Genomic DNA, 26,311 nt, shown 5'->3' with positions numbered 1-26,311 from the left:
TCCATTACCAAAATTAATAATAAAAAGCACAATCAAACAAGTGTCTTAAATTCTAGTTTCTTTCAAGAATTCAAGCTAAATTTGGTAACCATTAAAAACATTTTAAATGATTTTTATTTATTTTTTTATTTTTTTATTTTTTTTTCAGGGCAAGAATAACATAATGCGAACGGCATCATAGCCCAAGTGGTTTGGTTGCTCCCTATTGTCCCAGGGAACCCAACTTTGAGCCTTGGCACCTACTAACTTTTAATGGTTATCAAACACATCTAAACTAATTTTTCAAAATAAAAGTGTTTTTAAACAATAAAAAAGAAATTACAATCGCGTTTTAATTAATGAGCGATGCTACACATCTTGAATATCTTGAAGTTTACGTGGCGATAACTAAAAAGACATAAATGTCCTTTATTTTAATACATATTACACTTTGGTTATGTTTGTTTACATGAAATTAGAGTTTTGGAATTAAAATTTATAGAATTGAAGAAAAGTAATTAACAAAATTGAATCAAAATTTTCTTCAGCTCCCCAAATTCAAATTCTAATGCTCCAATTCTACGCAACCCAACACGGTCATTCTTTTATACCCGAGTTTCCTATTTGACCAAACTAAACAAATTGACATTTTCCTAACGAAGATTTCTTTCTCTATCAATAATATGATTTTCTCAACTAATATTTTTCGTACTCTATGTGTGTGTGTGTGTGTGTGTGTGTGTGTATATGTATATATATATATATATATTTTTTTTAGTTCACTGTATCTTTGTTGGGTACACTTGTCTGTATCTTTGTTGAGTATCTACCAAATCAAAATCCAATTTTAAATTTTTTAAAGTAAATTAAGGTTCTTATTTACCAAAGATAGATCACTCATTCATCATAAAAAAAAAAAAAAAAAAAATTGTAGCATTTTCCTTTAATTATGTCACTTCACCACCACCGATAAAACAGGGATAGTGTCTTTACCGTAATAAAAATTTGAGTTACAAATATACTGGGTAAGTAAGTTTTGTGTTCCATCGACTTTGTTAGGAAAGTGTTAAATCACCAAATGGAAAGACTGACGTTTAATCCTTGCAAATCATAAAGCCATAATTTGGAAACCCACGGAGGATGGGAAACATGGCCGCCAATGATACAAATCGAGTTTGTAAGCAAAATAATACCCGGGTCTTATGTAGAGCGGATTGGGCCGGATTTGCTCTAATTCCAAATTTCAATCTGAATCCGACAAAAATTTAAATAATTTTATGCTCTCGAAGGACTAAGGACTAGTTTGGTGTAGTGGAATGAATTAGAATGAAATGAGAATGGAGGTAGGAATAGAATGAGAATGAAATAGTCATCTCTTTTGTTGGAAGATGGAATGATTTTGATGAAATGGTCATTCTCCAAATAATGTAGGGGATGATGATTCCAACTTTAAAATTGGCACCAAACACGAGAATAGAAAAAAATTCATTCCCATTCCACTTTCTTTTATTTTATTCCACCACACCAAACTAACCCTATAATAAAAACAAAAAACTGCTTTGGAACTTGTTTGATCTGTATTCTTAAATTTATCCTCTAAAAATAGGGTTAAACAAAACTTAAGATGTTAGAATTGTAATGCACCTTGTCCCTTCTAAGAAGGCATTAAAATCATCACTTGTCTAGTATTTCTATTCGATCAGATATTTGGTGGATTATGTGTTAATGAATTCATATTCGATTTTATAATTTATCTGAACCCTTAAGAGGAAATTTTTTATTAAACATTTCAAAATAAATTTTTAAAAAGTAACAAGAGAAAGAGAGGGAAGGGCCAAAATATATGAAAATTAATATATTTTATTGCTTATTAATAAATAAATAAAAAACAATAGGAGGAAGAAAAGATTTTTTTTAAAAAAAAAAAGAAAAAGAAATTGAAGAAAAACTTATACACTTGGGTTCTAATTAATACACAATATTTTTAATTTAATTTTGGACAATGCTTAAGTCATCAACGTGACCAAATAAAATTTAGACACATGTCCAAAATTTTAAATTTTTTAAAAAGGTCATTATCTGACGTCTTAGGGTTTAAACCGAAACTCAAAATTTTCTTTCCCAATTTAAACATTTTTGGAATCTCTCTCTCTCTTCCCCTCTCTCTCTTTGCAAATCTCACCAAATTATATAATTAAAAATCAGAGTTTCATGGAACACGAAGCTAATGATACTCACCATCACCATAAAAAAGGCCATTGTTTCTCATATATTAATCACCTCATATTTATAAAGAAAACTAAACGTTAAAGAAATTTCTCAAGAATATAAAAAAGAATTAACATCTATAACAAAAACAATCCCATTCCATTTTGTTACCCATTTATTATTCATTAAAAAAATAAATAAATAAATAAAAACTTTACATACTGCATATGCCTGTATTATCATGCACATACAGTTCCTATTGTTTCGACAACTATCCAGAGTCCCTATTTCTGCCTTTCTGTGGCATTGTTTTAACCAACACTATTCTATGCTCTATTGAAAAAAGATATGAACAAGATGGGGACTTGGAAAACAAAATGTTGATAGAACAATACATAACAAATAAGTATACAAGTTCATTCAACATTGACAAAACAATGCGTGACTCTTTACAAGAGTATTTCATACAAATGGCACAAACGTAGATGCAAATACCACACAACTCCTCATTTAAAACTGTAAGTCGGATAAAAATAGTTTTGTCAAAACAATCAACAAGAGGAAACCAAATATAAATGCCCATATTTGAACAGACTATTGTTCCTTTTTTTTTTCTTTTTGGGAATCGAAAGAAAAATTGAGAAGCCACCCCTAAACCCTCCAAGGAATTAATGGAAACAAAAAAAAAAAAAAAAAAAGAAAAAAGTTAATAAACTCACAACAACAATTGCATGTGGAAAATTTCTCCAATTACCCTCCAGAGTGGGAGACCGGAGTTGTAACAAAGTGGCCATCCTTGTATGCATGAACAAACTGCTGAGGCAAAGCATGCTCCCCCTGCAACAAAAACACACAATCTTCCTGAGAAACTCAAGGAACCTAAAATCACATTTCCATTTCTGGTTTTAGTAAAGTTAATAATATAATTTAAATAGCTTAATTAAATTTTATCTGGAAGTAGGAAAAAACTACTGAATAATTCATAAACTATTCCATTAGTTAATTTTTATTCATTTATGAAAAAGAAAATCATAATAAAAAGGCCACGGACCTCATGCATATAATTTTTGTACTCTGTTATCTTTCTTTTTTGGTAGAAGGCTGCATTTATTTGATTTCAAAGGGAATATATTTTTACTTAATAAAAAAAAATGTATATATTTGGTCATGATCACTACATACATCTTTCTTTACTACATATCAAATCAGATTTTCCTCATTTTTTATATATGTATTATTCATGAACTTTGCCCCAACTCAGACTAGTATTTTCTATTTCATGAAATAACAATCAAGCTAACAGATGGAAGTATACCACAAGTCATAATGTCATATCTTAAAAATGTCTCCCAAACATCTGCCACCTTTGACCAAAGCCAATCATGTCAAAAATGCTCAGGGTTACTAACATTTTTAAGTTACCTAATCATAAGAAACATAGATAAATCCCAATTCGACTAACAGAAGACATCCAGTTTCAGCACAAACAGACTTATCAAAAAAAAAAAAAAAAAGTTTCAGCACAAACAGAAAAGATTATATAACCAACTGGAGGCAGAAAAAATCTAATCCTACTATTAACCGCTAAACAATTTTGTTTGTCAGATCATACATGTTATGATTTAGAACAAAGTGCTTTAAGAGCAAATATGACGAGCATCCTTAATAAATTTAATTGCTTTCTCGTGACAAGTGTGGTATAAACTCTGGAAGTAAGCACTCTGTCCATCAGATTACAAGACCATGAGTTATGAAATGCATTGTTGGTTTAAAAAAACTGCCCCTCTGGAAGGAAAATTATAGCAACAGACTAGTTGCTGCAATAGTGATAGCAACTCATTAATCAAAGCTTGAGAAATATTACAAGACCGCCATCCAAACAATAGACACTTATTTACTTGAGAATCTTTTGCTAGATATTATGTACATGATATTTTCTGAAAGAAATGTAAAATCAGCTTGTTAGGATGCAATATCTAGCAAAGAGCTTTCACCTAAGAATACCAAATGTAACCATGTAGCATCTGACAGAGACACAAATGGGTATGACAATTTATAAACATATTTATATATGTACCTTATAACGGACAAATATATTGATTTATTCAAAGTTCTGCATTCATTGCTGCATGACTCAAATATGAAGCATAACAGATATCATATAAATAATTTCGAATGCATACTAATGCAGTTATCATATTCAGGTTTAATCAATTATCATACTAATGCAGTGAACTACAGTGCATATACCCCGCCACCATCAAGGGTTCCCCCCAAGGGGGGTGCAGGGGCTAAAGGGAAAAAACAACACGCTTAAAAGCATATAAGCGTAGGACTTAACCACAAAAACTTAATGTGATCTTTCACTTCCACAAAATTCCTAATTGTTTCACATTGCTTATCACTTCGTTGAGTGTAGTTCTTTCCTAATTAACATCTCAATTAAAGCAAAGATAAGCATCTTTGTCTGTCGCATGATAAAGAGGAGGCCTTTTAGCACCACTAGCCATGAGTCAGTCGGGATAGTCACTCCCAAGAGTCCTATTGAAGGTAAAGATGGGGTCATTTGTATGCGCACTTATCAAATGCTATCAAATGTCACAATAACGAAGAGCTTGCAAACAAAGTCAAAAACAAAAAAAAACAAAATTACAAAAGGTAAGTTAGACCACAAAGCACTTTATTATCAACATAAGACATAAGCGAAGGGCGTAGAGTAATTTTCTATTTTTTGGTTGAATTTATTGAAAGAGAGGAATTTTCATGGTTGATTTTATTTTGTGCTTAACACTGTTAAAAGGTGTCATTAGCCTTAAAATATTAGTGGTCAAGTGTCATCTCACGAGAGTTAAATTGTTAATTAATCACGCTTCCAAAATTCTTTGAAATCCTTCAGTATAGGGTACAGGGTTTGGTTTACTTTTAGTAGGAGAGAACCAATTGTAACTAGAAATAGGAACATGAAACATACCCAATCAGAATCAGGCCCAGCATTAGGTACCAATACATTGATTTCACTGGACTTCGCTGTTGTTATAGAAGCCTCCAAAGAATCTTTGCTTAAATATAGTTGGCAACCTGCTGTGTTGTCTATTGAAATTGTTGGAGCTGAACCCTGGAATGGCCATGGAAAAGGTGAATATAACTTTTCTAATCTTGCAAAAACTAGGCAACCACACTACTGTCAATAAAATTCTGATTTTCCAAAGCCCAGTAGCAAATATTTAGAGTGAAGCAATTAGTAACTAATTTTTAAACTTCGGATTGGTAACATAATCAAAAATCAAGAAAACCATAATAGGAACACTAAATACCTGGCATTGCACCTCAACGCCATTGCAATTTACAATCTCACAAGCAGCCACAACATCCTGTTTTCAAAGTTAAATCATAAAATGAGCTTATATCCCTCTCAATATATTGCTTCCAGATTCAACAAATCTGTCTATCTTTTTCGCAAAAATCCTTACTGACCGTGAACACAACCCCCATCTTGGTGCATTTATCAACTGTTATGTTGTTTACTTTCCCTGCACGTTGTTAGAGTAATGATAAGCACCTCATGACTTTCTAAAGAGGAATACTGCCCATTGATTGGTAGCAAACTTTTATATGTAAGAAAAAATTAACAAAATTGCTTGTAAGGTAACAAAAATTACCTTGGATCTGTAAAACCGAATCTTTGCATCCAAAAATATATACCGACTGCTTTGCATCACAGTCATCAATCACTAAATTTTTTCTCCCAATTTGATTCTCAACGACCCATCTGACAAATGGCACGATATAGTGACAAAAAATAACTAAGAATCTTGGCATCATTATATTACACAAATCATGAAGCATACAAAAAGCATAAACATGTACTGATGGTAAAATAGTGACAACAAACAATTACAATCCTGGCATCAACATCTCACACAAATCTCAAAGCAGACAATAAGAATAAACGCATACTCACTTGCGACCCACTTGAAGCTCTAACTTTGGAGGTCCTGCTTTAGAGAAAGAGGGTGAACTGACACGACCTTTTTCGTTAGTACCGACAACGCCAGTTCTATCTGCACGGTTCTTTGTTTTCATATCGTCTGTGACCTTTCTCAAACCTAGAAGGAAAGAAAATCAAATTAATGTACATGTACATGAAAAAGAAGAGAGAGAGATAGAGAGAGAGAACCACCTGCAGTCACTGGCTTCCCTGAACCAATTTCTTGAAAAACAGCAGCCATCCCTTCCTTCGGGCGTGATGATGAAGGCTGGGGAGATTCAGAGCTGAAGAGTGAAGTTGGTGGAGGAGCTGGAGGAGCTGGAACACTTGGTTTAGGAGCCTTTGATTGAGCCGGCACAATGGTTTTCCCTGTGGAACTCCATACAGGGCCCAATGGATAGTGACTCTTCACATAGTCCCTCAAACCAGGAATATAGAGCTCCTTCAGAGATTTTGCCCACTCCACATGATTAGGGTCTTTATTTTTGTACCCTACAAGAATCTGCAAATACAGAACATTATCAATGACCAATCAAAAATGATTTTGCTCATGGGGTACTGTATCAGATGTACTATCACAATGCAAGGAGGGAATTAGGTCAGTAATTTGGACACGTAAGATTTATTATGGTACACTACCATGGTCTGATGCAAGCACCAAAGGTAGGAGAAGTGAAGAATATAATGACAACACCTGCTTTTGTACCATGGTCTGATGCATCATTATGTTTACATCCCCCTCCCTCCTCTTTTCTTTCTCCCCAACAAAAGATGGGTAAAAATAAACTACTTTTGTTCTCGCAACACAACTTTACCATACTCCTACACTGGGCCATTAGCCCAGGACCCCAGGTGGTATAAACTTTTCTCCCAAAAGGGGATGTGACGGTTCGAGCCCCACAGTGGGCATTTGTGTGGGGGTGTGAGAGTGAGTATTTACCTAACAATATTAAACAAATACCATAGTCCTATATAAATTCTTTTACTCCTACAAACTGATTGAAAATAGATTCTATATTTTATTTTGGGATGCTATTTCCAGGAAACAGGCCGGACATCCCAGCTTCTTTTAGCTGTGGTTATGTCAATGATGTATCTTAGCAATATTCCATCTCAATGGTGGACCATCTCATCCATCACCACAAAAACATTTAGTTTTTTATATGGATTTTTCACGGAAAAAAATTGGAGTGAAGAAAAACATAATGCAAGATTGACAACTAAATTCTAATTGCACTGCAATTACTTCTTTCCTCTTCTGATTTGGCGTAAAGCAAACATATCTTACTCATCATACATGGCATGATCCAAATAAAAGTTGTTAGCATCACACAACTAATTGAAGTACCTTATTGTTGTAAAATTCAGCCATTTGCCAACTTTCTTCCACATGCGCAATGGGCATGCTCATACCTGGAAAGGGGGAACGCAGAATAATGAACCAAACTGGCATGAAACGAAATCATCTGGTTCCAGCAGGAATACAATAGAACATTTCTCTCACCACAATCTTTGCCTGTATATGCAATCCATGCTAGAGCCGTGAGACTGTCAGCAGTAGCCTTGAAGTGATTGAAGAAATCAGATCGCCTCCCTTCCGTCATTGCAATGGCTTTGGTAATCACTTCATTCAATGGCTTGAGAAATTCAGCCAACCCCGCCATGTCAGGTTTCTGTACAATAAATATAAACGCTTCAACATCTCAGCACTAGCACAAAGACAAAACTGTGGCATCCACCTAATTGTGTATGAAACTCAAAGTATTATTACTAATGAAACTTGGACCCTCATGAGCACAAAAAATGAATTCCAGGTCTAGTCTCCATCTTATTTATTATCCCACCCCAGCTGCATCAGTTTCAATTACTTAAACCACAAAAAAAAAACCGAACACTTGAAATTGAAGTAATGATAGATTTCTTGTTTAAAAGAAAGGTATGATTACTGAAATTCAGATGAAACTTGCATTAATAATGTAACTAATCGGCATAATTATCAATATCTCCACAGAAATAATCCAACCCTCGACAGATATGTTGCGAATAAGATCTATGTAATTACACTATCCATTTATTATTTCCATTTGGCATAAAAAGATAAATGTGAATCCATATCATAAAATAATAGTCTTGTGTAACATCGGATCAGAGTCGAATTCACTTAATTTCCAATAATTTCATGCAGAAATAAGCCCAATTATGAACCAAAAAGGATCACACAATCTTACACTTCAACAACGGTTCGTATAATCTAAAGATACATCGGTGAAATTCAAATAAGTAGATAAACAGGTACAAATATGCGTATGTGCACATGTATAACATGCATATAAATCCAATGACACAATATTAACCGTGGCGAGAACTTCATCCAAAATCCAAATTAACGAATTTCAAATTAGAAGAGAACTAACCTGAGTTTGCTTGACCTTGATGAGAAGCTTTTTCTGAACAGAAAACGCCTCTTGGAGAACCTTAGTCACGTCCAGAACTTGTCCTCCGATCTTCTCCGCAGCACTCGAAACCCTACCGAGGAATTGCGCCATCATATCCTCAAATGCCACGATTGACGGATCCAACGCCGCCGCCGCATCTCCGCCACTCTCCGGCGAACCTCCAGGTCCAGGAGCGAAGCCGACTGACAGCGCCTCCAGCCGCGCCACCGCCGACTCCAACCTCTGTACCAGCTTCTCCTCCATGGTACACTCCAAAACTTCCTGTTTTCAAATATCTCCCTAGCTAGATTATCAAACAGAACAGATCTGGTGACCGATTGTTGATGTTACTTATATAAATATATATCCGTGTGTGTGTGTGTGTGTGTGTATATATATATATTATTGAGGTCTTTGAAACGCCGAAAGGTTCTGGAAGCTTTTTGGTTTCTTTGTGGAATATGACGGTGTCAAGCGTGTGGTAAATATCGTTTGTGAAACAACTGTGCGATGTTATTTTGTCGGGTCAATAAAGAAAGAAAGAATCGGTAGGGTAGAGTAAAACTTACGGAATTATAAATTACATGGTATAGTGGAAGTACTCGAATGGCAATCGAGACATTTGGGAGACTGTTGGAGACATGGAGGGTATATGTATATACACACACACAAATAAAAGAAGCTAGTGGTTTTCTTGGAGCTTAAATTTATACATTAGCACTCGGGTTGTTTAATTCAGTAAAGTTGTTTAATAGTGATCCTTAACCTTAAAATTAAAATTAAAATTTGCACAAATGTAAAATTATATCCTCCTAATTTTCTTTAAACTTTGCAAGTTAGAGAGCTAGCAGATTTGTTGATTTTTACTTTTTTATTTTATTTTATTTTATGACAAGATTGTTAGATTAAAAATTAATGAGCGCCAAAGTTCAAAGAGGGGCTTCATAAAACAAGTCTGGCTATGAAGACATTCGTCATAATTTGTTGAATTTGATAATATTATTTTAAACTTAAACTTGAAATAAAGATTGATAAAGAAATATATATATATATATATATATATATATATATATAGATTAAAAATTAATGAGCGCGAAAGTTCAAAGAGGGGCTCCCTAAAACAAGTTTGGCTATGAAGACATTCATCATAATTTGTTGAATTTGATAATATTATTTTAAACTTAAACAAAGACTGATAAAGATATATATATATATATATATATATATATATATATATATATATATTCAAGTTGTTGCTAAAAATGATCAACTTATATTCAATTAGGATTAACGAATTTGTTTGTGAATCTAATACATATGATCATGACTTTGAATAAACATAAACAGAACTATTATCAAACCCAACACAATTTGTATAATTTTGTCAATCTGTTTAAAACTATGCTCAACTATTTTGCAATCATATATGATACATAGTTCGATACACACTAATTTGGAGTTACCAACACAAGTAGGGACTAATGATGTAAATTTTAATTAGTTGATTCAATTTTCAAAATAAAAATATGGTATCTGAAGTTGAAGGATCTCTTCCTTCTCTCATTTTTCTATTTTCCTCTATAAATTTGCAAATCAAATTGAACTCAAATGGATAAATGGCTTTTATAAGAAAAAGATGAGAAAATAAATATAAAAAAAATTCACAAACGATTCTATTTTGATTTTAGACTAAAAATTATATATGACATTGCAATTGGACTTCTTAAAAGAAAATGAAGTGATGAAAAGAAATAAATATTATTTTCAAACCTCTAACTTAATGCATCTGTTGTAATTTATGAGATGCTAAAAGTCTTGATACCATCGTTTTTTTAAAAAAAAAAACTTTTAACTTTTTGTTCTTCTTACTTTTATACTTGGTATCAAATCGAAAATTGATAATTTGTTCAAAAAAAATAAAAAATTATCAAGAAAAAAATGAGTCCTGTAAACTATTCAAACATCTATTTTGAAATTGAGGGAATAATAATCATACTCGGTAGACATGTATTACTCCATATAAATTATCATGTATTACTCCATATAAATTAGCAAATTAAATACAGTATTATTCTTAAATCTTAATATAGAAAACTGTGTAGGTGTGTGCGCGTAAATAGCTTGGATTAATGTGTAAACTGAATATAAATTCTGCCATATTATCTTAATTGGGCCTGGACACGTCAGATCATCCGCCTCTATCTCGAGTGACAATGCACTCCATTCCAGGAAAGCACCGACCAAATCACAGATATACTGTAAATAATTAAATACTAGTACTACACTGTAACCCCTTAACCCATTAGGAAATGTTTTTTCTTTGCCTTTCTCAATTTTGCGATTTCTCATTTATTTTTTCTTTTACAGTGAAGGGTGAGATTCAAGTTTCCGCAAGGATAAATATTTATTGTCAATGAATATAATAAAAAAAAGAAAATAATTATTTTGAAATAAAAATATTTTTGATAAATAATTTGTTACGCAATAAATATGTTTGATTTATAACTCTAAAAATAGTTCATAGAAATTAAAAAAACAAAAAAATTGTTTTCAAAGAATTATAAAAGATTGTTGGACATTTTTATAATTGATTTTCATAAAATAGTTTTCACAAAACTGAACGAGACATAATTTTTTGTATAATTTTCTGTTTTCAGTTTTTCGATAACAAAAAAAAATTATTTTCATAGTTACAAACCAAACAAGCTGTTAGTATTTCCATTATATAGTTAACTTTACTACAGGTTTTAATAATTGCAATAAAAACACAAAACAAAAAACCATCATCAAACATGTCCCTGGTCTCTACCTTTGTGCTTCCTTTTTCCTTTTGGGTTTGTTGCAAAGAACTATACATTTAAGTTTTGAGAATTGGTTAATTCTTTGAACTAAAATTATGAATCTCATGTACTATTACTAAAATTTCTCTTACCATGTTTGTTACAGTGAAAATAAATAATTGATAAAACTACGGAAAAAAAAAATTAAAGACAACGAGGAGAAAAAAAAAATGAAATTATTTTAATGAATTATTACCATACCTTTTTAATAGATTTTGTCTTCATTTTAAATGCTAACTTTTTCTTTCATTTTCTACCATTTTGTGGAGGATAATAAAACAAATTTATCAAGCTTTATACTTTGTTTGATCGGTCAGAAGACGGGCGGAGAGAATATGGAAAAAAAATGAACAAATTTTCTTTATTTGACAAAGAGAAAACAAAGAGAGAAAGAATAATAGAATTGATGGGTCATGCTTCTTTCTTTACAAATTTTCAACCTTCAAAATTGAACTGAAAAGAATAAGAAAATAAGCCAAACTATTAAAAGTTTTAAATTATAATATTATCCTTCATAAATTATGACTGGGTATAATGGTTAAAACAATTTAAAACTGTTATCTTCTATTATTTCCTAACCAACACAATAAGTTTTTAACTTATTCTCTTCTTTTTCATCAAACAGATCAAAGAAAAAGGGAATGATACAATATCTTATTTAGGGATATCTCATCTATCTCTTTTTTTCTCCCTTTTTATCATTTTTTTTGTTTCATCCTATGTCTTCAAATAAAGGTAGTAATTTGCCCCAGGCCACCCCGTTTAAAATGGTTTTCGGGGAACTATTTGTTTAAATGGGGCGGGAATAAGGTTAGGAAATAAAAAATGAATCAATTTTAGGGTGGGGGAAGAGCGTCTCCCTGCTTCGCTCGTTTATGCTATGATTTTAACATTTTACCCTTATGTGTTATATCATATTACCTTTAATATACCATGTATGTACATGCTTCTAAAAACAAAGACTTTAATTTTAACTCTCGTTCATCGTTTTTTTGGGTCCCGACTCTCGCCTTCTCTATACCTGTATCCAACCAGTGATTCGAATTGAAGTGAAGGAGATCGACATTAGTGCTTCAGACTTCGCGATCTTTCAGATATTTCAATTTTGATCCATGATTCTCTCTCTCTCTCTCTCATCTCCATATATAATTATGTATATGTATTGCTCAAAATCTTCATATCTGTTATTAACCCACAACACCATTATGATATAGAGTTTTTATATGGCATCTTCCTCTAACTTTCCCTTTATTCATTTTTATCTCATGTCTTTGGTGCAATTTAGGATTTATGTTGAGGTGTTTGTGATTGAATAAGGGATTACTTAGACAATGCTACACTCGAAAAATGAGAGTTAGGATTTAAACAATATAAACACATATGGGCGGGGGGGAATCTCATCCTCCATTCTCATTTTCGGTAATTTTTTTTAGGGTAAGGGGCAATAAACTCCCTTGAACTTTATTCTCTCTTCCAAACCCCCCCCCCCCCCCCCAAACTTCTATTTTTACAATAAACCCCTAATCTATTTCCTTTTCTACAAAAAAACACCAGGTGACATTATTCCGGCACCTATTCATCACCTGACCCAATATATAATTTCAAAATGATTGAGTTACCCTTATTCCTATTAAGAAAATAAATAGATAAAAATTCCAAATTAAAACGTCTTGGTTTAACCCTAATTTTCTTCATAAGTCGCCATTGCCATCAACAACAACTGGTTAAATGCGTGCTCAAGCTCGCCGGCGTTAGCGTCGTCTTCCTCAACATCGACGAAGTTCCCTACTATCTCCTCTGCCACACCCATGTTCACACCCATTTGACACCAAAGCCGACCTCTGCCATCACCATCGAAATCTCACCTGCCACTTTTGCCATCACCGATCTCACTAATCAAGTCCCCGCCGAGATCGCCGCCGCCATCCATCTCAGATGGAAGTCTTATTCAACAACAGAACCTGAGTTCACCGAACTCAGCCTCAATCTTAGGCTCACCGTTGCTGCACCACCGACTGACCGCGAGCCCCATCAACCTCGCTGTAAGTCCAACGGCCGAACTCAATCTCGCCGCCTCCGGACATCACAGCTGTCTTCTTGTCTTCTTAACCATCGTCAACCACCACAGCTCTCCGCTGTCATCTCAGCCATCGTCAATCCCTGCCACTGATTATCACACCGCTGCTCTCTCCTGTCATCAAGCTCGCCGCCACCCACTGCCGAATCGTCCCAAGTCTGTCTCACCGGCTCTCCAATAGTCGCCATCTCTATCTCACCGACTCTCCAATAGTCGCCAAATCTGTCTCACTGCCGCCCATTGCCGAAACATCCAGCTGTTCCTCGCCGGTGCCGCGAGCCGCCGCAAATCGTCCCAAGTCTGTCTCACCAAAGCTCATCACTGTCCATCGCCGCATCTGCCGCTACTCCACAACCGACCAATCCTTGCCGTTTCCCCACCGACCAGTCGAAGCCACCCTTTCCACTTTTAGCTTTAACCCTCCCATTCTCTCTCTGTATATACAAAAGTTGTGGGTTATACTTTGAACACGCCTTCTCAATGATTGAAGACAATTGTGACCCACATGTCATCAAATAATAATAATAATAATAATAATAATAATAATACTTTGCATCAGATAAAAAGATAAAGTGAGCGTGATAAAGGGTTGTGGGATCCCTCCTCTTCATGGCGGCGTAGGATTCTGAAGATTCATACAACAACAATTGCTATGGCTGCTAGGAAAGGACACGCAGACGTTGATTTCGTGATTATTATGGTTTGATTTGCCAAGTCGAGTCCGAGACAAAATATCAGGAGTTGGCCGTGATTCTCGTTGGCGTTATGGGGGTGGAGATGGTAGTGGTTATGGGGATAGTTGGAATGATACCTCCGCATCTGTGCTGGTGGTGGTGCTGCCACGACTAGTTCAAAGGAAAGACGATGGTTTGTAGAGAGAAGATTAGGGGATTGGGATTATGAGATTACTTAAATGTCCCTATTATTAATGATGTGGCAGTACATGATGTGGATATTTTTGTCCAAAAATAATGGCGATAAGGTATTTGTGCTGTCACAATATCATTTGTTGAGGGCAATTTTGTAATTCAACATTTTCGGTTAGCTCAAGTGTCGGCAAATTTAGATTTTGTCCTAAAATTATACTTTTTAAGTAGTTGAGGGGGCATTATTTAGTTCCGGCGGGCGGGGGGGGGGGGGGTTTATTGCCCTTTACCCTTTTTTTTTATTCTCATCTCTGCCCCCATTTTCGTTTAAAATTTTACTTCAATTCCCATACCCCCGGCCCCACAATCCCCATCCTGTTTAATATACACCATAATTTTCTAAACACGTAATTTTTCTTGTTTTTAGAAGTATGCTTATATATACTTAATATAATTACCCTAAATTGGACATGACGGGAATGAGAAATTTGTCATCCCTAGATATGGGATGGAAGAGTAATATTATAAACACAGGGTATGCACCGTATAGAAGAAAATGTTATAAGTGAGATTATTTTTTTTTTTAAATTAACCTCGAGGTATTTGGGATGGCACGAACCCTTAGGCCATTCAACAACCTGACTAATTCTCGAGAACTGAGTCGAGTAAGTCACTGCCAAGACAGTGAAGACTAGCCACAAAGAATTACCTATCCAATAACCTTTTTTCTTTCCTCTTTTTTTTTTCAAGATTTTATACTACTACCAAATACCAAATACCAAAAAAAAAAAAAAAAAAATCATATTCATTTTTTTTTCCTTCTGTTTCATATTATTTATCCAACTCAAACGTCTTAAAAGACGAACACCTGTCCCTCTCAAGACGTTTTTGGATAAACTTCTGGATGTCCGAATGATATAGAACTTGCTGCTCTCCAAATCTTCATCTCTGCAATCGTCACACAAAAACAGCCTTTCTCTCTCTTATCTTCTCGTGGAAATGATATCTGGTGGTGGGCCAAAGAAGAGACAGCGGGTCGGAAGCAACAGCCGCCTCTCCTCTACCGTCGGCGTCATCGACTCCGCCCGTCCCGACGGAACCCTAACGGAGGCATCCAACCACCACAAACCGTCAGGGGTCCGCCGCACCGCCTCCCACTCTGTCCTCCCTTCCGGCAGATTCAACGACTCCGCCACCGCCGACGTCATCCTCCGCCTCTACATCGACCAACCTTCCTCATTCGAATTGGACGAGGCCGAGTCCAGATCCGCCTTCGATTCCGTCGACCAGTCCGACGTCCAGATCTACCTCCACTCGGATGTCCTCCAACGATCAAAGTACTTCGCCGCACTGTTGTCGGATCGATGGCAGAGAGACTCCGGCGACGTCGACTCTGAGAGCTCTCGCAAGATTCATCGGTTCAATTTGGGCGTGGCGGCCGCAAATGGATCGATCAACAATCACCTAACGGTTCTTCAGCTTCTCTACACGAGCGATTTCTCGAACGCGATCAATAGCGCATCTAAGGCTCTCTCGATACTTCCCGTGGCTCTCGAACTTCTGTTCGAGGACTGTGTTAGGGTTTGTGTTCGATTTCTTGAGGCCGTGCCGTGGAGTGAAGAGGAAGAGAAGAGAGTCTTGAGTTTGATTCCTCTTCTCACAGAAGAAGAGTCTCAAGAGCTTATCGCTAGGGTTTCACCGGCGAAGAACGATTCATCAGAAGAAATGCTGCATGGCTTGATTTTTGCGGCGATTCATAACCATCCGAACATGGCGTTTGCGAAGGCTTTCGTTGCAAAGCTATTGAGGGACTTCTCTTCTAGACAATCGGCATGCAGAGTGTTGGATCGAGCATTTGATACTAGTTTGAAGATCGTTAAGGATTCGTTGGAGGAGTATTCGAGCCCTGACTTTAGAGGTGATCATAACGAAACGGAGGCGATTCAGAGGTTGAATTTGCATACAGCGATGACGAATGGCAGGCATTTGTTGTGGTTAATTGAGAGGATGATTGAGTTGAGAGTGGCTGATACTGCCGTGAAAGAGTGGAGTGATCAGATTTCATTCACAACAAATTTGCAAAGAGCATTTCGTGATGATATGTGGAAGAATATCGTGCCGGGCCTTCCTGTTGTTATTCTTCGCTGCACCTGCAAGCTTGCCAATGCTGTTGCTGCTGGGATCATTTTGGCCGACAGACAGGTTTCTCTTTCAACTTTGTTGTTATTTTAAATACATTTTGCTGGTCATTTGATTAACAGAGTATTCATGAGAAATTATGCTTGTTTTGTGGACTAAATGTTTATTTTCGTCTATTGTGCTTGTTTCATTTTAGTTGTAAAATAAAAAATATAAAAAAATTGTGCTTGTTTCATTTCGAGTCTAGGCTGCTGAAGGTTTTGTTCATGTGTTTAGAAACTGACTAGTGGATTCCTTCCGGTTCTAGCGTACTTCTCTTGCTTTATGTTCATCTTTGTATTTCTGGTGACTCACCTTGTTTGCCTATATTTTATGGGAAAGTTACTTTAGTGAATTCCTACCTGAATGATACGGATTTAAGTGAACTTTAAACACCTGTTATTTCTAATCATATTTAGTGCTATGGTCTCTTCAAGGTTATATTTTCCATTTTTTATATTTATATTTTATAGGTTTTGATTTGGATATACCTGATCAATAATCCAAGTGTCCAAATTAAGGACCAGGTTTAATGAGTTTTGATATATATATTTTTTGATAAGTCGGGTTTAATGAGTTTTAATGACGGATGATGCTGAAACTTCAGTGAATTTTTTGTAGGAAATCAGATAGAGAAGGGTTAGTATAAGGCTAAGCAGATGGAATTCTTCGACATTGCTTTCATTGATTTAAGGTCTCTATGAAATGGAAGTCCGGTGACCCAGTTTGGGGATTGAAAATGCTAAAACTTATTTAGTCAATAGATGTAGAATGAGAAGAAATAATGTGTTCAGTTATTTCGGTTGCCATTGCTCCACCTCAAAATTAGATCTTCTTATTTAGGAAAAAAAAAATAGATCTTCTTACTGGCCAGAGGAATTTTAACTCTCAATCTCATGGAGAATGTTCTAACTCATGCAAATTGGATTTCAATAGATTTGGAAATTATTTAGGAGTTTCTTAATTTGGTGAGAGGGAGAGGCCTCTATCCAAGCACAATGTTCTCGAAAGAACATGTATAAGATTAAGGGCAAGTGCTGTAGTTTTTCTTTCAAGTGCTCTCCAGTAATGCTGTCCTAATTAAGTAGAGTGGACATACATTTTGTTTTTTTTCTTCTTATATCGTTGGAATATAATATGTAGTGTACTTCACAGTATGAACACTCTTGGAATTTCGTTGAGAACTATTTCGTGAGCGCAAGAAACTTTTATGTTCATAGTATTCAAGTTACCTGAAAAAAGTTACATCCATAATGATCTATTTCTAGAATACATGCTCCAAGACGTGGAACCATTTTATTTGGAATACTAAATCCAATGTTTTAAAAGTTCTTTTTTTTTTTGAGAATTATAAACAGATTATTAACAAATTAAAATTTCTTTAGTAAAAAAATAAGTAAAGATCATTGCACAATCTGAGATTGATATATGTGGCATATACGTAATTAATTGCTTTTACATTAATGACTAGTGCTATCAAGTGGTGATTAGTACTTTTGAGTGTGGAACAGGCACCGTGACAGTGGTATTAGAGTCGGCTAGAGGGTACGACAATGTAGCTTGGGGGAAGTGTTGCGTGGGTCCCACGCGGAGGCGTGGGTCCCTCCTGCCGCACAGCCCAGTCAAATCAATATATTTGTTTCAAACCCATTTCCCCCTGAATGCCATCATAATTCCAATCTAATAACTCCAAAATTTACTTTTTGAAGGTCAATAAGGAACAAATAATCACTGAGTTGGTTCCACATCCAAAATTATTAAGTTCTCCGCACTCACCTAGAAGTCCAAGACCAATAAATAAATACCCAATGTGGGACTCAACATGTTTACACGACTGCCACATGCTCCCTTAAACAGAACCTTACTCCTTCATTGGAAATATTCCTAAACAAGAAGAAACCAACTTAAGTTAAAACTAGTAGCACTTCATAGTTCATATTATGCATATTCACTTGGCAGAACATAAGGATTACTTTATTAAAGCATTGCTCAATGTCATGCATATGGGAAGCCCCATTTAAGAGATCAACTTTACATACAAAAATGCTTAATGGAGCATGTCTTATGGATCCACAATAGTGGTATTCAGATTGCATTTTAAATCCTGTCCAATGATGCAAAATTTAAATTATGTACAATTTATCTCTTATAGGTGGGACCTATTAAATTATGGGCCCCAATGCTTTAAGTACACTTGTACTACAAATAAGAGGGTCAAAAGTAGAGTAAAATAGTTTCCTGGTAACTGAAAATTTTCCTTGGTTGGAACTAATGCACAAATATTCAGGAAAAAAAAAAAATTCCTTGGTTGGCACCTCAATTACATTTTCTTAAATGTAACAAGACATGCTGTCACTATTTAGCTTAATGAGCATGACATGTAAATGGTTAAACTCTGGTATCACACTCACAAATTCATCACCATGCAAAAAAATTTCAAACTTGAACCTGCAAACTACTCTTTTTATCCATTTTAAACAATTATAGTGATTGAATATTTACCCTATTTCTCACTTTCCTAAAATAAAACTCACTCCCCTCCAAAATTATATGCAACTATGCAAGTGAATTGCAGGAATTTCCAACTGTTGAACTTGGTGTTCGATGAAGAATTCTTGCACAAGTGAAATTTATGGATCATGTGCCTTTCCATTATCTTTTAAATTCTAATAACATTTTCCTATATACTCAATGGAACGACAATGAGGAAGTTTTGGGATCTGCCAGCCCTTTCTCATCCATGTACTTGGAGAAAAACCTTCTGATAAACATGAGACAATAAAAGAGAATTGTAGCTCGACAATCTCCATTAAGTCCAAAAGTTATAATAATTCTTGTGATTATAAAAAAAAAAAATTTAAAATTCAGTTGCAAAAAAGGTTATAATCCATTGCTGGTTCCGTTTGTGCAAGATGTCGGGAAAGGAAAATTGGAGGCAGACTAATTTTTGGCATGTTTTTTGCACAAAGTGGTTGCTCTCAGACTTAAACGCACTTCCTTATGCTTGTTAGTACAAGGGTCTATTATTGCACCAATTACCCTTTAGATTTAGTTCTAGTAGTTCTATGAACTCTGAATGTGAAGTACAAGAAATTAACAATCATGATCATATGAGCTTTAATTGGACCAAATTTTGTAAAGATGGTAGCTATTTTATTTAAGTTAAATTAAAAGCTAAAATTGTAAATAGACTTTACATTTTGACCCTTATTATGGATTTAACTTTTAAGGATCTAGGGAGAGAGAGAGTGAGTGATGTTGATCAGCTATGGTAGAAGTGTAGGTGACTTTTGGGCGATGGTGCAAAGGGATGAAGATGGCTCACCATGACGGGAGTCTTTATTCTCATGCTTTCCCCCCTTTCTGTTGGCAGCTCCCTTTCAAGTACAAAAGGTTATAAAAGTCGTTTTATGTAAGGTATAGGACATTGAAAGGATAAGTTTATAAGGGTGGCATCAGGTGGTGATTTTTAAACTTTACCTGGCCTAAAGCTGATACTTGCCCTTGTTGTGATTAAAGAGAATACCAAATCCACCCCATCAGGGGCACAACGAAGTAGGGGCAGAGGGAGAGGGGGGCTAGGGAGGGCCATGAATTTCAATAATTTTTATTATACTGTAAAACAAAAACAAAAAAGTAATCTACCCCCACCACCCCCCACAAAAAAAATTTCCAAGAGACTTTTTTTGTGGCCAATAAAATGGCAAGCTTGGAAATAAATATAACTTTAATATTTAAAATTAAATTTTAACTTGTACCCTCTTTGCCTTTACTTTTGAAGTCCAATATTATGAATTAAAAATTTAAGTTCATTATTATGGTAGACTTAAACGTATCATTACTACATTTACAATAATATACACACATGTATGATATCGATTATTTGAATTCAAGATAGGAAAAAGAAAACTTATACAAACGTGCTTGCAAGTTTAATAAAGATACATGAATCTTTTTTCTAAGACATTTTTGTTAGACGGTGTTTACAGGGAAAAATATCTTAAATTATATACTAATATTTTTAGTTGTCAGATATTAAATGAAAGATTCTATAGTAGCTACTCGTATAAGTTATTAATGTACTTCTCTATTTTGTTCTTGATAATTGTGTTTTATTAAAACATGCTGGATTCTGTTTAGTTAAAATGGTACCTTTTTTATTTATTATTTTTAGTCTCTCATCATATGTCGTTCTGAATCAAAGTACTCAAAATTTTTCTTTTCGAAAATTGCAATGTTAAAAAAATTGCAAAAATTGTTGGAGAAAAAATTAATTTAATTTTAATAATAAGTGTATTGGTTTGAAGCGCACAAGGTTGATCCAGTTGTTATAGCGGGCCTTCTGGCATACCTTCGTGGTGGAAATTACAAATTGGGGTTTTTGGCTCCTTTACTATACGCATTACGTGTTTCCTATGGGGGATATTCTACCTTCATGGTGGAAGTACAAGTGTGGGGGATTTGTCTCCTTAACTACACACATTACTTGTTTCCTATGGGGGATATTCTGCAAGAATACGACGATGCCACCTTTGGGCTTTGATCTTTTCATTTGGAAAATATTTAAAATGGCCTTCATGAAATTTGACTTTGTAAGAACTTCAATACTATGGAGTTGGTGTCACAAGCTCTTGTAATGTGTCTTCTTCATTCTCACACTTAAACTACCAAAGAAGCATAATTGAGGTATGGATTAGGTAAAATGGCAGTTTGTCGTGCCTAAAATAATCCAGGGATGAGTGTCCTTATAGCGCCCACTAAGCCTTTGTAAATAGTAATGGATTAGATTATTCAGATTGTTGTTGGTTGTATATTATGGGTCGGATAAAAAGCTCAGTCTGAACCTGTCCTATCTTGTGATTTATCTGGCCCTGAGAAGCCATTAGTCAAGTTTGCTTTTGACGTTGATTTATTTTTTATTTTATAGAATTGCTGAATCAAATATTTTGTTGTTTTCTGCCACAGGTTAGGATGAAGCTGGTTAAAGATTGGCTTCCAGTGCTGATCGTATGTAAAGACAAACCCATGCTTCCTAGCTATAAATCACTCTATCCGGAGCTCGAGGAAACGTTCCTAAGAATTATCTCTACGCTGCCCCTTTCAGATGCGCAGGAATTGTTGCAGCAGTGTCTCAGTTTTTCAACTCGAAACGTTGACGACTGCCCTCACTTGGTCAATGCATTCAACACGTGGTTTCGCCGTGCAACTCGGTCCCCACAAGCAGACAACCTTTGTTAGTTGCAGCTTGCAACTTGTGTTTATAGTGGAACCGTCTCACTGTTGATCTGCGTAGGTTTGTGCTTTCCTGCAGATATTATGCATTTTGAACTTTGGTTAAGCAGCAAAACTGTTAAGTATGTACATAAACGGGGGTGGCTGGGTCTTGCGTTGAACCGTTGACAAAAGTTGTAAGATCGAAGGTAAACAGCTGTTTAGAAAAGTAGAGAAGGTGGTGTTATGGCAATGTTCATTGCCGCGTAAAAATGCTGCAGAATAAATGGCATCGCCGAGGATTATTGAAATCTGTATTATGTGCTGGAAAGGTTTTCACATTTTTCTTTTTACTTGAATTGCAGTTCAAATCCTCCGTACAGAAGCACAACTCAGACAGAATTGTAACTTGGCAATCTCAGTTAACTAAAAAAAAAATTAAAATCAAATTTTATCTGTTAAGCTATGGGAGAAGTTCAGAAAATACTCCTAAAGTATATTTTTTGTAGCATTTTTACCCCCTAATTGAAAATGTGTGCAATAAACATCTCTAATTTTTTGATATTGTGCAAAATTACCCTTATGTCAGAAATATGAAATAAATTAATACTCTAATACCCATTTTGCCCTTTTATTCTTTCCAAAATGCCCCTGCAATCACCCTCTTCACTACAATCATTCTCCGCCGTCCGTGCTCGCCGTCTCCATCGGCTTCAAGCATCAATGACATAGGGTAGGGGAAGCCCAAATATCTTGACTTTTTTATTTGCTCGGTGGTAAGCCAAACCAAAGGCTGCCTTCCACTCCTAATATCTTCTTCTGTTTTCTTGGTTCACCAGTACTCCATGTGAAGATCTCGGTTCTCAGACGCTTCAAGCCAAAGGTGAATTTAATCTAGAATCGGGGTGAAAAGAGCTGGATTTACACTATAGAATCAAAATCTCCTGTCATACTCACAAAGGCAATGAACTTATCACGATTGGAACGAGAATCTCCCGTCGAAGTTCATCAGAGAAATTAAACATTCTTGGTCACTTCTAGGCTATGGATCAGTCTACTGCGTTATCCTATCAGTGACAGAATGGACCGGCAAGCATGAATCGGCCGGCCGGCTTTACTAGTTTTGACCCAAACGGGTCTGTACAGCCGACGCAAGGAGGTGCTCGGCGCTGATGGATCTGGCGAGGACGGATATGGCGGGCGGTGGTGACGAGGACGGTTCGCGGTAAAGAGCGTGGAACGGCGGCCGGCGAGAGGGAGGGCTCGGCGGTGAGAGAAACGGCAGGCACGGAATAACTGAATCGGCCGTGAGCTTGATGGGTCCAGTGAGAGATGCGATTTCCGATGGCAATGGTCGAACCGACGGACGGAGACTTGTAAAAAAATCGCGAGTTTGGTGGTGGTTGATTTGCAGATCTTCGGACTGGGCATTTGGGTTGACGGCAGTGATGGGTGGTGATTTTTTTTATTTTTTATTTTTTTATTTTTTATTCCCAGGAAGTCTGTAATATGTATAAGAATTGGCTCATATCAAGAAATTCAACCAATTTTTTCCTTTTATGCTCATAAATTGCTTTCAGTATTTTATTTTATTTTATTTCTTTTCGGAAAGTCTGTAATATGTATAAGAATTGGCTCATATAAAGAAATTCAACTAATTTTTTTCCTTTCATTCTCATAAATTGGTTTCAGTATATATATATATATATAGTTTTTCGGAAAGTCCGTAATATGTATAAGAATTGGCTCATGTCAAGAAATTCAACCAATTTTTTCCTTTTATGCTCATAAATTGCTTTTAGAAAGCGCGGATAAAATATAATCATAGCCAAAAATAAATTGAGAAAGATTTTAATTTTATGAGATCGAATACCTTTTTAATTAGAAAAAGGTGAAATAATATTTGGCCGTCAATCTGACACAGGAGCCGTGGAAAGAGGTACAAGGCTAAACTGCAACACTAGACGGCGGCGATCTAGCACGAGCAATGGGGTTTTCTTCTTTAAGAAAGATTCCGAGAAGTCCGTGGTGCACCGTGTAAGTAACAGATATTGAAAACTACAAAGCAAATATAATACTATGTGTATATGATTCTGCAGAGAAGAGAAAATGGGTTAACAGTGGTTCTTTGTGGTGGTTGGGTTAGGAAGAATAGTGCCCTTTTTTGTCTTTTTACAAAAAAAATTATTTTTATATATTTTATAAAATTATTAAATAAGGGTAATTTGGTCCATTTAAATTTTAAATTTGTTAAGAGACTTAATTACACCAAATTGAAACTTGAGGGGTGTTTGTTGCACGCGAGGGGTGTGATATGCACCGTAAGCATACTTCATGAGTGTTTTCTGCACTTGACCCGTTAAGCTATACCAAGCAAAGCCTATTTCGCTGAAATTAACATAGAGGAGGTGCTCTACACTGTACGATCACTTTCCGAGCACGTGCCACAAGTGATGGTGCAAAAGTGAACTGACTTGACGTAGTCTAATTTAATGACGAACAGTAAAAGTAATAAACTATGAACGGTTAACTCGTGTGTAATTTGCTCGAACTTTAAAAAAGGTTAGTGTAATTTACTTCTTTTTTTATTTATTTCCAAATTGCAATTATATTCAGAACTTCCACATAGCAAACACATGAAAATGAATTAGTTTATTTGACCAAAAGTGAATGGTCCAGAATTTCTTAATTGAAGGGAAACACAATGCTTCTTTATTTATTGTAGCCTAAAAACCAAGCAGAGAGCCCATGGAATTCATTTTAGGCAATGCAAAGGATGTTGTCAACTATTACCTCTTCTGATATACTGAGTTTTAAGAAACATTAGCAGAATATGGAAGTCTTGAATGAGGGTAGAAGTAGAGTGAGTCTGTGAAGTTCCATTCAGTGAAGATTTATCATTATTTTAAGCATTAGTTTTAGTGATAGAAATCCGTGTCTTTCTTTCAGGGATTATAAGTTTTGCTCAAAACTTGGATTAATATTTTTCTCTGATTAATATTGTTTTGCTATTTGTTGTCGTTTTTCCATTTGAATTTGTATTGGGTATTTTTATTTATTACTGTATTATTTTGATGAATTCTCTTATACAAATACAATTTTGTTGCAAGTGTTCAATTCATGCATTAAAAAGTTGGTGGTATTGATCTCCAAGAGAAACCACAGCTAGCTCATATCTTAGTGTTCATTATTGGCTTTCACTGCTCAAGCATATATTGTATGAAAGATTTGCTATTGAGACTAAACTATTAGCACCAATTCTGTTTTCTGGCAGAAGAATGAAAAATGACCTATTGTAACAATGTAATGTGAGTAGCTTTTTTAGCTTGATAGAATGCATGACCTTAGTGGATTTTAAGCTTTATTGTTGAAAAGGTATTTAAAAAGAAGCTATGCTTTTGTAAGGACAAAACAAAACAAAACAAAACAAAACTTGAATGAGTAAAAAAAAATGTTTCTCACCAAAAAAAAACAAAAAGTGAAACTTTTAATGTTGTATAGAAATAATTTAAGGTGTGTTTTCAACCTCTTGAAGTGAAGCTCAGTTTGGAATTTGGCTCAAGGACACAGGCGTTGCAGGGAGAAATCAAAGGGATTCTCAAAAATTTGCCTTTGAAATTCCGGTGAGCTTTCCTAATTCATTTTGTGGGAAGCAATCCGAAAGTTCAGTCTAGCCATTCATAATTGCACACCAAAGGAATGGGCTTGGGCTTACTCAAATGAAATGGTAAAGAGGGGTTGGGCCTTTCTATAAACCAAATATTGTCCATTATTTGCCATAAACTCTATTCACCCGACATTTTAGAGTCAATGCTGGGTAACAGTTTTTGTTTTTATTTTTATTTTTCAATATTTGGCAAAGGTTTACATCAAGGTTCAAGTTGAGTCCATCAGGTAAGACGTATAAAATAACTTATAAAAAATTGATTTTTCGTAAATATTTTAAGACCAGAAAATATATATATATATATATATATATATATATATATATATATATATATATATTTTTTTTTGGTTAGAACTTGGAACCCATACTTGAGGTGTCTCGCATGCCATACCACTATTTCAACAACCATAAATGAGATATCAAAATTTTAATTTATCCCTGACATCAAAATTCATTGAACGTCCCGTGCAAGACATAAATTGCCAGATGCAATGTAACTACTACAATAACAATGTAATGTCTTTAAGAATTTAATATGAATGATCAAATATAATCTCCACAAGTAGGGACAATTTAAACGTCTTAGATTGTAGTGCAAATTGAATACAGAAGAAAGAAAAAAAAACACACACACACACACAAACACAAACACACATTCATTTGTCCCTCCCTGAGAATTGAGAAAATTCTGCATGCCCTTGCCTGAAAGCTCCAAGATTTACCCTCCATTACCAACCAACCAATATGTTTGTTACACCCATTTTTTTTTTTTTTTAATGGTAAAAAGAATTAGAAATTTGACTTGTTACACCCATTTTTGAAACCTGAATATATTTATATGGTAGCAAGTATTTGAATTTAG

General features: G+C 35.1%; 2 protein-coding genes and 2 non-coding genes across 5 annotated transcripts; 1 reads left to right on the top strand and 3 right to left on the bottom strand.

Annotated features, from left to right (window-relative positions):
- Window positions 1–2,583: 2,583 nt before the first annotated feature.
- LOC132294001 (cyclase-associated protein 1) lies at window positions 2,584–9,083 on the bottom strand. Its single transcript, XM_059791701.1, has 10 exons — window positions 8,590–9,083; window positions 7,680–7,848; window positions 7,524–7,588; window positions 6,368–6,677; window positions 6,149–6,293; window positions 5,847–5,956; window positions 5,662–5,717; window positions 5,502–5,558; window positions 5,159–5,302; window positions 2,584–3,024 (listed from the first exon to the last, which is right to left on the bottom strand). The coding sequence occupies exons 1-10, from the start codon at window positions 8,872–8,874 to the stop codon at window positions 2,938–2,940; spliced, it is 1,428 nt and encodes a 475-aa protein (XP_059647684.1). The 5' UTR covers window positions 8,875–9,083; the 3' UTR covers window positions 2,584–2,937.
- A 6,189-nt stretch (window positions 9,084–15,272) lies between these two features.
- Window positions 15,273–22,651, top strand: LOC132294000 (BTB/POZ domain-containing protein At3g05675-like). Of its 2 annotated transcripts, XR_009477950.1 has the most exons (3): window positions 15,273–16,595; window positions 21,537–22,515; window positions 22,622–22,651. XR_009477950.1 is itself a non-coding variant. In XM_059791700.1 (2 exons), the coding sequence occupies exons 1-2, from the start codon at window positions 15,393–15,395 to the stop codon at window positions 21,807–21,809; spliced, it is 1,476 nt and encodes a 491-aa protein (XP_059647683.1). In that variant the 5' UTR covers window positions 15,273–15,392; the 3' UTR covers window positions 21,810–22,651. The 2 variants fall into 2 exon arrangements, 1 of the variants encoding a protein (XP_059647683.1); XM_059791700.1 differs by having other exon boundaries at window positions 21,537–22,651.
- An 874-nt stretch (window positions 22,652–23,525) lies between these two features.
- On the bottom strand, window positions 23,526–23,613 carry LOC132298116 (small nucleolar RNA U36a). Its single transcript, XR_009479539.1, has one exon. It is a non-coding gene; the product is annotated as a small nucleolar RNA U36a (small nucleolar RNA).
- Window positions 23,614–23,681: 68 nt separating this feature from the next.
- Window positions 23,682–23,823, bottom strand: LOC132298119 (small nucleolar RNA snoR134). The gene has a single exon (XR_009479542.1). It is a non-coding gene; the product is annotated as a small nucleolar RNA snoR134 (small nucleolar RNA).
- Between the last annotated feature and the right edge of the window lie 2,488 nt (window positions 23,824–26,311).

This window comes from Cornus florida, unplaced genomic scaffold, assembly GCF_030987335.1.
Source record: "Cornus florida cultivar Cherokee Brave unplaced genomic scaffold, ASM3098733v1 CherokeeBrave_3.0.0_Hap2_Chr02, whole genome shotgun sequence".
Taxonomy (NCBI): domain Eukaryota; kingdom Viridiplantae; phylum Streptophyta; class Magnoliopsida; order Cornales; family Cornaceae; genus Cornus; species Cornus florida.
Note: the sequence above shows the minus strand (reverse complement) of the source record. Positions and strands in the feature narration are given on the sequence as shown.

Coding starts and splice junctions, on each gene's coding strand:
- LOC132294001 (XM_059791701.1), bottom strand. CDS start 8,874: ATGGAGGAGAAGCTGGTACAGAGGTTGGAGTCGGCGGTGGCGCGGCTG. Junction 6,678..7,523: donor CTGAATTTTACAACAATAAG/GTACTTCAATTA, acceptor CTGTATTTGCAG/ATTCTTGTAGGGTACAAAAA. Junction 5,559..5,661: donor AGATGGGGGTTGTGTTCACG/GTCAGTAAGGAT, acceptor CTTTGAAAACAG/GATGTTGTGGCTGCTTGTGA.
- LOC132294000 (XM_059791700.1), top strand. CDS start 15,393: ATGATATCTGGTGGTGGGCCAAAGAAGAGACAGCGGGTCGGAAGCAAC. Junction 16,596..21,536: donor TCATTTTGGCCGACAGACAG/GTTTCTCTTTCA, acceptor TTTCTGCCACAG/GTTAGGATGAAGCTGGTTAA.